The sequence below is a fragment of the Rousettus aegyptiacus genome, unplaced genomic scaffold, assembly GCF_014176215.1.
Source record: "Rousettus aegyptiacus isolate mRouAeg1 unplaced genomic scaffold, mRouAeg1.p scaffold_m13_p_2, whole genome shotgun sequence".
In the NCBI taxonomy this organism is placed as follows: domain Eukaryota; kingdom Metazoa; phylum Chordata; class Mammalia; order Chiroptera; family Pteropodidae; genus Rousettus; species Rousettus aegyptiacus.
In genome coordinates, this window is record NW_023416295.1 from 163,423,264 (window position 1) to 163,436,145 (window position 12,882).

At 44.5% G+C, this 12,882-nt stretch overlaps 1 protein-coding gene across 2 annotated transcripts in view; it reads right to left on the reverse strand.

Annotated features, from left to right (window-relative positions):
• NT5DC3 (5'-nucleotidase domain containing 3) overlaps positions 1–12,882 on the reverse strand; it is a 49,944-nt gene that overhangs the window by 8,573 nt on the left and 28,489 nt on the right. For both annotated transcript variants that reach the window (XM_016126998.2, XM_016126999.2), the window contains exons 5-12: positions 12,053–12,143; positions 10,968–11,105; positions 8,865–8,925; positions 8,356–8,458; positions 8,115–8,216; positions 5,795–5,876; positions 4,674–4,760; positions 1,830–1,970 (exon numbers count right to left, since the gene is read on the reverse strand). In XM_016126998.2, the coding sequence (XP_015982484.2) occupies positions 1,830–1,970; positions 4,674–4,760; positions 5,795–5,876; positions 8,115–8,216; positions 8,356–8,458; positions 8,865–8,925; positions 10,968–11,105; positions 12,053–12,143 (805 nt within the window). The remainder of the gene's footprint in view (positions 1–1,829; positions 1,971–4,673; positions 4,761–5,794; positions 5,877–8,114; positions 8,217–8,355; positions 8,459–8,864; positions 8,926–10,967; positions 11,106–12,052; positions 12,144–12,882) is intronic.

Sequence of the window (12,882 nt, forward strand, 5' to 3'; positions counted from 1 at the left end):
AAAGCCTATAGTGTCTAGACCATCCTAAGCTCTCATTGCTGAAGAGCCTGATACGACTGTTCACGAACTTCGTGATTCTGGAAACGTTACTTATCTCTGCCTCAGGTTCCTCTCCCGTAAAACGAGGGTAGCAACGTACATGTTAACTTCCTCTTCTTACTTTCCGAACCTTACGCCTTGTACCATTAACTGTATAAATCGCAGAAATATTCTCACCACTTCCAGTCTCTAAACCCACACTCCTTAATCACCCAACTTTTTGTACAGGTCAGAGAGAAGAAAACAAAGAAACTGTCCTCAAAGCTAAAATGTCATGACGCCATCTACGTGAAGTTTGCGCGTGTGCATGTGACCAGCTGCCAGCATCGCAGGGGAGGGTCCCTGGCCACCCCTGAGGCCTTGATCGCACACGACAGCAAAGCTCAGTGCAGTGCTCAGAGGCGTGGACCTGGGCAGCGCACGGCCTCGGTCCAAGGTCTTCTTTTGTCATCTTATGACCTGAGACACATCACCTAACCTCTCAACACCCAGTTAGTTTCCTTATCTAAAGTGAAAGAACGGCACCTGCCCACACAGGGCAGCTGGGACTCTTAAATGAGAGTGCTGCCTGCAGGACAAGCTCTAGGCACAACGTGCGCCCCATGAGGGGTCACGACTGTTAACTGTACGGCCTGTGCGCAGACTTGAGGCTACCTGGACTCAGAACCGCTGCCTTTTATTTTAGAAAATCATCTCGCACACGAACATGGCAAAGACACATGACAAGTCCCCGTCACAGACAACCAAGAACCAATGTAGCAGGAGCACACGGACGCAAGACCGGGGGGGACATGCAAGGCACCGTGCTAGAGCATGTGTGTGCCCTGGAGTGACGACTGGGCCTGCCGGCCCCTCGCAGCTCTGCCTGAGCTCACTGCCAGCCGCCTCCACAAGGGCTGCCAAATGGGCCAGGCAAGACTGTTCCCTGGCCACTTCCAAAGCGGGCTAGCAGGCCGTGGCCAGAGGCTACAGGTGCGTTAGCCAAGAGAGCAGGCGTCCACGCCCCTCATCCTGAAAGAGGCAGCCTTCACGCTGAGAAGGCTGCAGGCCCGGCCAGCTGGACCAAGTGAGGAGGCAAAGTGCCTCACGAGATTGGGAAGGGGGTCACAGCTGCCACAGTGGGCCAGCTTCACGGGCCGGAAAATCACCCCAAGAACAACAATTGTCACTAACTGTCCAATGTAGCTGTGGAACTTGCGGGAAGAAAAACCTGCCACCGCACCCTAGTGAGCCAGCAAAATGTAGGTATTATCTTCAAAATCAAATGGAGGCTGCTGCACGCAGGACCCTCACTCTTGCTTTGAGACTTGGCAACAAGCCGTGGTGCCTAGCCCAAAGTGTTCGTTCCACAGGACCCCTCATTTAATAGACAACGAAACCGAGGCCAGAATGGAGACCACTGCAGGCTAGGGGAGGAGGCAGGACTGGACCCAAACACGGCAGAGGTTCTCGAATCCCACTGCCGCACAGGACACCTCCCATAGCGGCTTCGGTGGGGAAGCGAGGACACTGGGCTTCAGCTGACAGAGGGACGTAAACGAAGACCTGAGACCACGCCAGCCCCACAAAGCTCTTTATCCAAACGGCTTTGGGAGCATTTTTAAAGATCTCTTCAGAGAAACTGACAAAACTCTCTTAGGGGCAAAATAATCCCAGCAGTTATTCTTCAGGATGACTTATGCCTCACACTTTATAAACATGATTAAACAGAAAAGATGTAAAGTAACTTTGACTAGTGGACTAACTTTACCGCTTAATTAAAAAGTAGGAGAGAAAAAAAAATCCCAAACCTGCATTTGCTCCAGTAACCCAGTCAAGGTCTGCAGCCAGGCCATGGTCTGAACGTACTGCTCCGTGTTCATGATTCTGAGCTCAGACCTTAACTCCGGGATGATTGCACCGGTTCGCCAGCCATGCTTCAGGGTCAAATCCTGATCGCAAAGATCACAGAAAGTCAGCGTTCATCTCCACAGAATTTAGAGCATTCATTACCTTTCCCAGACACAACAGGCATTCGTTGAATTACTTTTTAATGGTAATGGTTAGTTATGAACCAAGCTAACTTCAATGAATTCCAGTTAATTAAAACCAAAGTTTTGACCATTTCAGTTTTGACCATTTCACCCTCCCCCACCCCTTCCCAGAACATTTCTGTTCCGGAAATAACTGCTGCAGAGTCACAGACACACAGGGTCTGGAATCGTCGACCATGGCCTCTAAGACAACAATGAGGTCAGGGACAGAAAGAGGCTCAACCACGATGCTGCTGAAGGTCTACGTTCAAGTGCATCCACCGATGGCTGGGGAGCACCCACTGCGCATCAGGCCTCGTGGGCTGTGGGGAACCGTGGGCTCTCAGACTCGGACTGATCTTGCAGCATAAACAGACACAACCGCATTTTTCGGTCTAAATATTGTAACCCCACGATTTGCCAATGGATCAGACTATCTGATGCCAATTATGTTCTGGAAAATCTAAGATGTACAATCATCATCTAAAGGGTCATTCATTTTCCCACTTGGCGAATATTTATCAAGTGCTACTATTTGCTGGGCCCTGTTCTAGATACTGAGGCTAAAACAATGAACAAAAACTGACAAATGCCTGCCTCTCATGGGAAATACAGATGACAAATAAGTAAATACACAATGTGAAATGCTCTTAATAAAATTTAAAAAGATGGAAATCATACAAAGTATCTTTTCTGCTCACAAGAGATGAAACTAGAAATTGTGCGAAGAAAAAACTAGGAGATTCACAAATCCGTGAAAATCAAACAACACACTCTTAACCAAAGGGTCAAAGAAGAAATCACAAAGGAAATTAGAAAATACCTTGAGAAAACTCAAAATGCAAAAACAACACACCCAAACTAACAAAATGCTGTAAAAGCAATGCTAAGAGAGATTTATAGCTAAAAACACTGACATTAAAAAAGAAAGATTACTAATCAACTACGTAACTTTATACCTTAAGAAACTAGAAAAAAGAGAACCAACTACACACAAGGCTAGCAGAACAAAGGAAATAATAGATTAGATCAGAGATAGAGAAAAGAAAAACAGGGGGAAAAATCAACAAAACTAAGAGCTGGTTCTTCAAAAAGACCAACAAAATTAGCAAACCTTTAGCTTGACTAAGGAAAAGAGAGAAGACTCAATTTACTTAAATTAGAAATTAAGTGGTAACAATTAGTACCAATTGTACAGAAATAAAAAGTATTAAAAAGAGTATTATGAACTAATATCTGCCAACAACTTGGATAACCTAGATAAACTAGACAAACTCCCCAAAACACTCAACCTACCAAGACCAAATCATGAAGAAACATAACCCGAATAGACTGCTAACTAGTAAGGAGACTGAATTAATAATCAAAAACCTTCCAAAAATGAAAAGCTCAGAACCAGATGGCTTCACTGTGAATTCTACCAAACATTTAAAGATGAATAATAACATCGATGCTTCCCAAACTCTTCTAAAAGTTGAAGAGGAAGAAACACTTCCTAACTCCTCATTCTGTGAGGCCAATTACCCCAATATCAAATTTTAATGTGGAAAGCTAGTTACAACATAGAAGGCTGCCTGTCCCCACCCCGCCCCAAGCTGCTGACTTGATAGGCCTGGGAATGTGCATTTCCAACAAGTTCCGAGGTGATACTGATGCCTCAGGACCACACTTGAAGAACTACTACTTTGTGATGATCTCTCAAAAGGTTTAGACCTATATGTGTGCTTGCCTGTCACCTCACAGGGCCATGTATCTCCATGCCTTACGGGTAGCACACAGTTATCTCCTCAGGGCCCAAAGACCCTACATAGCAAGAAGAAAATGCCCATGACGCCACGTCACATGGATGGGCGTTCTGGGAGTGCCGACATTCTGAGTGTAGCCCTTTATAATTCTACTTCAGTCAGTACCTTTTCACTCTTCTTACAAATAAAGACACCAGGGCTTGAGGGCTGTATCCAAGGTCACACAGTTCATAACAGTAGAGCTGGACGAAAACATCGGTCTTCTCATTCTGAGCCTGTGTTTCCCTTTCATTAGACCTCAGCCCGCTGGACAGATGTGATAACCCAGGGTGTGCGCTGAAGCCGCCTGGAAGCGTCACTACACACAGACACTGGAATCGATCTCCTTGCCTCCAAGTACATACTGTTCCAATTAGAGGTTAAATCATAATTCAAGTCCTGCCACACTCCTCCAGTCATTCCAAGGGGCATAAAAAGCCCCATTTTCACGTAATACGTATTTCCCGGAAATGCTGGTTTTACATTCTTTTGAAGCAGGTGGCTGGTCAAAGCAGCCCGGACCATGTGTGTGTTTCTGACGCATTCATTAATAAAAGGAAAGGAAAGAACACTGGCATGTATTTCTTACCATTACTTAAATGGAAAGATTTTTCTGATAAACTCTGAGTAAATTGCCCATTTCTATCATTTCCAAAAAAAATTTATCTTTTTCACAACCAATCCACCCTGTTCTGTAAAAAATAAGACATAAAAAAACGTGGCCTCCTCCGCATTTTTGTGAAAGCTAAAAATGGTCTTAAACACAAGAGAGATTCCTTAATAAGTGGAACCAACATATCTGTCCCGCAACAAAGAAAAAAGAAAAACAGCTCCTCACCGCCAGGTCACTGTATATATGGTCACCAAAATATAACACTTTGGATCCTCTCCATCCTGTAAGCTTCAAAAATTCATATAAATTGCCCTGCAATGAAGGAAAAACATAGTATATCATCTGACAAAGAGAGACTTGTGTATAACCCACAGCCCAAAATATCTGCTTTTTTTAAAACTTAAAAAGAATTTTTTGCTTTTGTAATTTATTTTAAATATCAAAACATAACTTTAAAAGCAACTTAGTATGAAATCTTTCAGGCCTAAGTCTAACCTATTTTTCAAAAGGGATTCATATTGCATAGAATTTTTTGTAACGACCTTTTACACTTAACATGCTGTGCCCATCTTTCCAAGTCAAATATTAACCTGCCATATAATTTCAATTTCTAAGGAATATCATAATTCATTTTACCAATTCCCTGATGTTGAACATTTATTTTGCTATCATTTACTCTGTTATCTATTTTGTAACTTCATGATAAACATTCTTATACCAGAGTTTTAGCTACATCTTAACCATTTTCTTAGACTAACTTTCTAGAAGTGGAATGATTGTACCAAAGCTAATCTTTCAAGGCCTAGAAAATATACTGATTGCCAAAGCTAACAGATTGTTACAATACCCACCAGGAATGTATCAGTATGTAAAAAAAAAAAGAAAAAGAAAAAAACAACTAACTTCAGTAACAATAATAGTCAGCAACTCATTTATTCAAACATTTCCAAGACTTAAATGATACCAAAATATATTAAAGCTATACATAAAACATAGCTTGTCAGGAAGTAATTACTAATTTTGGCAAGTAATATGCCATGTGATTAAATGCTTCTTAAAGAGAAATTTCCAAGCTTTGCTATTGGCATCTTAAATGTTGTATCCTATTAAAAGTAATGCTTTAAATTTTGTTTTAAAAAATTATTCAATTCCGAGTTCAGATATAGTATACTGAAAATATACTGACTTAAATTTTGCCACCAAGTTATAAACAGTCAATTCGAGCACAGCACTCAGAACTGCTCCTGGCACACACAGTAATCCTCCAAGAATGTCAGCTGTTACCATTGTTACTGAGCACATGAAGCAAAGGAATAAAAAAATAAAATAAACTGGTCTTAAGATACCTGCTTGTAAATCTGGCCTTTCTGCAACTTGTGAATTTTATCCCAGAGTAAGACACCTTTTTCATTCACCTTTCGGAAAGGTCTGAGAACAGAAATGGGAAACATTACGACACAGGGTTGTTGTGCAGGCTGCCTGCTGTGTGACCATACGTGGCTCACCGGGAACAGAAAGGAGCTCCATGAACCTGAGAAAGCGCTGAAACCCCACCCACCCCACCCCATCCTGGGGCCAGCGCATTGCCTCTCAGAAAGCAGACCCCGCATCCGAGGACGTGCAGTGGAAAGAGAATTCCAGGGTCAAACACATTCGCAAAACACTACACACTACCTACATCCCTCTTAAAAGTTACCGATGGCTGTGAAAAGCCCTGTAAAGAAACTGTCTTTAACCTAGATTTCCCAAGTTGATTTCACTGTACAGGAAACGTTTCCTGCAAAAACTGTTTGACCAAAAAAAAAAAAAAAAAAAAGCATATGGAAATACTGCCTTAGTAGTATAACTTACCCAGCTCTGCACCTCAAATTCAGCCACTTTAGATATAAAATGAATCAGAGGACCAGGTGTACTATTTTATGATGAAAAGTGGGAAATAAGAATAAAGCCTCATTCCTCACCCTGGAGGTACTAGTCCAAAGGACGAGGGGTTTGTTTGCCTATGAAATTTTCTAAGGTAATGCTTATTTGGATTTTTTTTTCTCATTGAAAAAATATTAACTCGCTGCAAAAAAACCTGGAAAATGCAGAAAAATACAATGGAAAAAAAGAAAATCACCCATAATTCCAGTACCTAGGTATACCTAGATATAAATATTTAATCATTTCAGGAGATGTCTTTCAGTCTTTGTACCTATCTTTTTTAATGAACATAAAAATGAGGATCGTTTGGGCATCCTGACATCTTTTTTCCTCTAATGTTGTAAGCAAGTTCTCATGTAACTCCATGTCATTCACATATCATTTATTGCCATAATGCACACTCACTGTTTTTCTTTTCTAATGCACCATTTTTATAACTGCATAATATCCCCTGAGATGGATGCTCCTTTATGTTGTTTCTGACCTTCATCATTATAAAATAACACAGGTGGAGGATTATTCAGCTCCTGTTCCAAGCATCCAGAACAGAGGCAAAATAAATGGGTGCAGTGACGGAGCGAGCTGTGCTGGGAACCACCCCACAACACAGCACCCCCCGGCGAAAGCAGCCCAAGACACTGTTCTGCCAGTGGCCCGGGGTGGGGGGAAGGGGCCGGGATTAAAGGAGAGATGAGGAGCTTCTGCCTATACCCTAGACTCTAATAAAATTCGCGAGAGCGCTCTATCAGCGACTGACCAAGAAGCAGGCTGGTATATACAGCTGTGTTTGATCAACTCTCTAGTTTTTCCTTCATTCCCTTGAATTCTCAGTCTCTGCAGATGGTTCTTGGCTTTGCTTCTTCTTCCGGGAGCCGTTGTGACACTTGGAAAACTGGATTCAATCCATTCAGCACTAACTACAGAACACCGTATTGTGATGCTATACATCACCTGGCAGAGAGGGAAAGGCTGCCTGGTTACCCAGTGCAAAACAGCTTAATGTGGGTCAAGTGTTTCAAAAATAGGCCATTATTATACAAATATGAGTTATTTTTATAACTCTCATACAGTAACTCTCAATCTACATTTGGGGGGGAATGACTTTTGGTGAACAGGTCTGTTCCACACACTAAAAGATATTTTAGGATCTCAGGCCCACCCCAACCCACTAAATCCTAAGGGCACACCCCGATCACCATTACAACCGGAAGCTTCCTGGCTCCCCTACCGCCCAAGGCTACTGGGACAGAAAGACATTCTACAAGCCTCGGTAGAGATTTGCTCCAAAACCTGATGCAAAACCTGTGTTGCAGAGAAGTTTTGCAAAACCCAAAGTTTTGCAAGTTTAAAGGCTTTGTTTAGAGCTCTCTTTAAAGAGTGACCCGCCGGGTGGGTTGCTGTTGCTGCTGTTTTGATGGTGCACAAGGCGTCTGCATCAAGAATCTAATTTGCCGCGTGAGATTAAGTCTGGGCTTTTCCTTAACATCAGTCACTCTCTTTAAGCCTGACTCACAGGAGCGAAGCAGCCCAAGCTGAACCGAGAACGCTTTCAATACGGGTGAGGCGTCTGCTGTGAGCTAATCGCATTCTCTCTGCAATTATTTGCTGGAAGGGTTAAAAAATCAAACGCTGTCAGCTCAGAGGCTTGTGATTTTCCTGCTTGGATTTCACCAAGACACACTACGCAAGCATCCACGGCAGCAAAGGAATAAAATCTAGTCCCCTAGAAAGACGGACGCTCACCTCCGCTTATCATTAAAGAAGTTTGGCTTCTCGGCCTGAACGATGACCACGTCGAACAGGTCCCGCCAGTCTTTTCCAACGATATACTTCATCCCTTTGTCCCTGGAACAGGTCAGCTAGGTGAGTCTAACATTAAAGGAATTAGCTGTTTTTTTGCAACTTTTTCTTTCAAATTTCCAACTGTTTAAACACAACACAAGAAGCGAGCTGGAAGCTAGCCGGGAAACACAGAGCAACTTACACGAAGCTACTAGGGCTGTTGGTGATGAGAAACATCTTCTTGCCGTGATCAGCCAGTTTGGCCAACACCGCGCGGGTCTGTTCGGCGTAGCAGATGTACTTTTCTAAGAGCAAGAGAAAAAGTCACACACGGATTCAGCGTGCAGTCACTCAATCTGCAAGTGCTTGCTAACTGGGGCAGACGGGTCCAGCGCCGTCAAGGGGACTTGGAGGAAGAGACAGAAGTCGTAAGGGAGCATGGATCGGGGTGGTCCATTGGTGTCCGAGAACCTGCCTCCTCTAAGTGGGAAACTTTAAGTGGCTACAGCTGCCAGCGCCTCTCCTTCTGAGTCAGGACCACGTCAAATTCTGAGGCAAAGGGGAGGGAGACAGCTGAGGTACAAGGACACAGGGTCCTTGCACAGCCCTCAGAAATGGTGCTCAGCACCCGCAATGAAAGCAAAATGCCTGCCTCACCGCAGGGCGAAGGGCAAGGCTGGGACGATCTCCACGGCGATGCAGGGTACGCACCAATATCTGCCTCGATGGCTCTGTACATGATCCCTTTGATGTGCACGTCTCGAATTGCATCCTGTCAAAAGATACATTTGAAATCAGTGAACGTATCAGCCTGAGTAAAAGCGAAATGGCATTCCAGGATAATGTCTGTCTTCTGAAGCCTGGCAACCCGAGCACTAAATGAAATCTGAATTCTGGTCCATTTATCATAGGCGGCCGGCCCCCATGAGGAAAACTTCTATTTCCGTGGTGATAGTGGCAATTCCCAATGCAATTTTCAAAAGGGTCACTTGGAGAAGATAATTTGTGTGGATCACTCTGAATAAAGGCCCACGTGATAAACCGTAACTTTCATGCAGTATCATGAACAAATGATTCCAGGTCACCTGGACAGAGAGCATTATTGCTCTTTTCACCTTTGCACCCTTCCCTAGACTCCAACAACAGGTTTGGTAATCTAGAAGAGGCAGAGACCAATGACAGGATCCTCCCCTCTTCAGTGATACCAAAAACTGTCAATGAGATCGTAACTCAGGCAGAGACGTGGTCCAGCCAGCAGACACGAGGAGGAGGTGGCAGCTAACCCCTCTGCAGGCCCTGGGGTGTGGCAGCCTGATGCCTGGCAGGTGTCAGAGCACAGCCCCATGCCCAGGTGGCACTGAGCAGGTCCTTTACACAGGTGGCACTCCTGGAGTCACATGGAAACTTCCTGGAGCCTATGGCAGGGGACTGGGCTGCAGGCAAACTGGGCCATAAGCCTTGGAGAATTGGTAGGAGATTTCTGTCAAGAGTGAGCATCTCTGGACTATAACTTCGATTTCCTTCCAGCACAGGCTTGTTTCGACTTCACATGGGCAGAAAGCAGTGGTTAAGAATAAGCCAGACCAAACTTGCTGGCTTCAAATCCAGGTTCCGCTACTTACTAGCTGTGTGACTGACCTTGAGCAAGTTACTCAACCTCTCTGTGCCTCAATTTCTTTATCTATAAAATGAGGGTGATGATAATAACAATATCTACCTCAAGGCAGTATTATGAGGGTTTTAATTAGTTAATATGCATAAAGCACTCAGAAAACAGTTCCTAAAACACAGTAAACTCTGCATATATGTTCACTATTGGTGATAATAATACTAGTAAAAATTGAAGTTTCAAATAAATAGCGCTCCTCCTGAGTGCAAAGGGTTACATAACTACAAGTGAGTCTCAAAGATTCTTAAAGATGAAGTATGTGCACAAAAAGGGGACCAGAAACTAAATATTGCAATTTAGTTCAAATAACACCAGACGGATGTTGGGAAACTACAATTCATCTTTTATCTTCCTAAAACCCATGATTTGAGCATTTGAAATTTTAAACTAGTCATAACGTATTAAAAAAAACATAGTAATATATGAATGTGAATGTAAAAAAGATGTTTAAATATATATTAATATAAATACATTTATAAATGCTTAGAAATATACACAAATTATATGTAAACAATTTCAAGTTCTGAAAAAAGTTCAGACACCTTAAAGAATACATAAACACATGTGAATATGAATTAAAATATATAAATACAAAGTTATATAGACGAAGTGTGTATAGATGCATCTAAATATTTATATTTGTCTGTGTTCCCCTCTGATAGGATTCCTGCAGCTTCGGAAGGGCCCTGGAAAGCCTATGTAGACCCTCTGTGTGCAGGCGAAAAAGGGCGCCCCCTCTGGGCAGCTGCAGTCCCTGGGGCACGGTCTGAGACGGGCATGCCATCTGTGTGTGTGTGAAGAGTTGCCCCTCCCTGGGGGTACGCTGGGGGTGAGCTGGGTACAGGCTGGGCCTCCACCTCCGCTAGCCACCCCCTCCACCACCAACCGGGTGCCCTGAACCTGGCCTTTGGTCAGAAAGAATTAGAAATCGAAGTAACAACATGAGCACACTCTTAACAACGAATTTGACTGATTTCTAATTCTCCTAACGTAACATCTTTCTTAGAATTTTCAGGGATGAACTGCAAATACAAGAGTCCCCAGGCAAGGGGCTACTTCGAACACCTAACCTACAAAGGAGGCTAAGGATTCTGTTACTTCGCTGGAAAGGATGCGGCATCGTAATCTCTCGCTGTGGACACAACCTTGACATCTTTGTACAGGTGGACAGGCTCATAGTCGATGTTGTTCTTCAGGAAGTATTCGTTCACGCAGGACAGGAGGGTCATCTCCGGCAGCGAGAAGATGTCCATGAACTGCTTCATGGTGTTTCCATGGGAACTCTGCGGGGGAGGGGGGTCACTTTAGAAACAGAGGCCGGCACCTTCGGCACCTTGGCAGAGCTAGGCTTTATGTTTACTGATGAGGATTCTGGTCAACATCTGGAGGCCTCTCCATGAGAAAAGGAAAATTCTAATGTTTAAAAGTAAAAATGTTCACCTCGTCTCTCATCGTTTATGGCAGAGCTGACATCTTACTCAAAGGGTTAACTGGCCCATCCAAGAAAATGCCCGATTCCGCCCCCAAAAGTCTAACCATCGCTCCCTTTCCTCCCTCCTCTGTGCCCTATCCAACTCCCAGCTCACACTCTCTCATCAAGCCCAGAGAAGCACAAGCTGACAGACTACTGCCCATGGACTGGCAGAACAAGCCACCTAATGCTCCTGAATTTGAGCACCTCACACAGCCCGTGTGAGAGCTTAAAAAAGAGCCTTCCTCTGAATGCGTGCGAATTAGAATACTCGGTTTATCAGCTGACTGGGCACCTTCCACTGCATTTTGGTAATACAGATGAAAGCATGCCTCTAGCAAGACGAGAAGCAAAAAGTCAGAGAGGAAAGAGAACCATGAGGTTTCCCTTCAGGCACAGGGTAACCTGCTGTCCTCGATCCCAGGGGAGGTGACGGCACAGCCCCCAAGGACTTAATCCAGAAAAGTGGGGACACACCAGGCAGGAGGGGGGAAATAGGTAAGTACAAGGAAGGTGCAAGCCTCCGTCAGGTGAGGAGGCAAGGGCTATGAAAGGAGAATCGTGAAAGAACCCTGAGAGCCGCTAACATACTATTCTCACTCAAACCCAGGGTCTCTCGAAACTGTCCCGAAGTCCCTTGTCAATTCCCTATGACTACTCGAAGAGCTTAGGAGTTCAGCACCCTACATCTCCCGGGCCATGTTTCGGTAAGGAAAAAGACGGGCTGCTTTACATTAATAAATAAGCATTTCTCATTACCTTGCCATAAAAGTCGCTCATCTGTTCCAAAGGCACGTGGGACCCCTCGTACATTTCAATGACTTCTTCATCAGGGACAACACTGAGGCCTCTGGGGAAATGACAGGCAGTGCAGGTAAAGAGCTCAGCTAGAGAGAGCAAAGATTTTCAGACTTCCGGCAACTGCTAGGATTTTTCGACTGAGGTGCGAGATGTTGCTGTCACAAGGAGGTGAGGTGTGCCACCGGTAATTGCTACAAACAGACAAGATGCTACTACTATGACTCCTGCTGCCATGCTATTGGTAATAAGAGGAGAAAAAACAATAGCTCCTACCACAGGGCACCTACCGTAGGCCGGATATGAACTCAATCATCCTTCACTTAATTCTGAGCAATCCTATGAGGGAGGCACTTTTATCCTTTTTTCCAGCAGAGGCAAATGAGGTGCAGAAAGGTCATACACTTCCCCAGGGTCACCAAGGTGGAAAGTGATGAGTCAGGACTGGCTCCCTGGCTTTGTGGCTACCTCACGCTGCCTCGCTAAACAAGATACAAGGCGTCCTAATGACTTGCTTCGGGGTGTTTTTCTTTCTAATGTTTTTACTGCATTAGGGAGAGGATGGCTGGCTCTGTCTCCATCAGCCTTGGGCCCTCTGATACTCTACCCTCAGTGCTGAGATGGAAAAAGTCGTGCACGGGGCGTGGGTGGACTAAACGTCATGACACATGGCGGGAAGCCTGGGTACCATGTCTGAGAGATGTGACCCAAACACCGTCCGACAGTGAAGGCCAGTCTCCTCATCTGTGAAAAGCCGAGATACCGTCCACCGTCTGCCTGCCCCCAGGAGC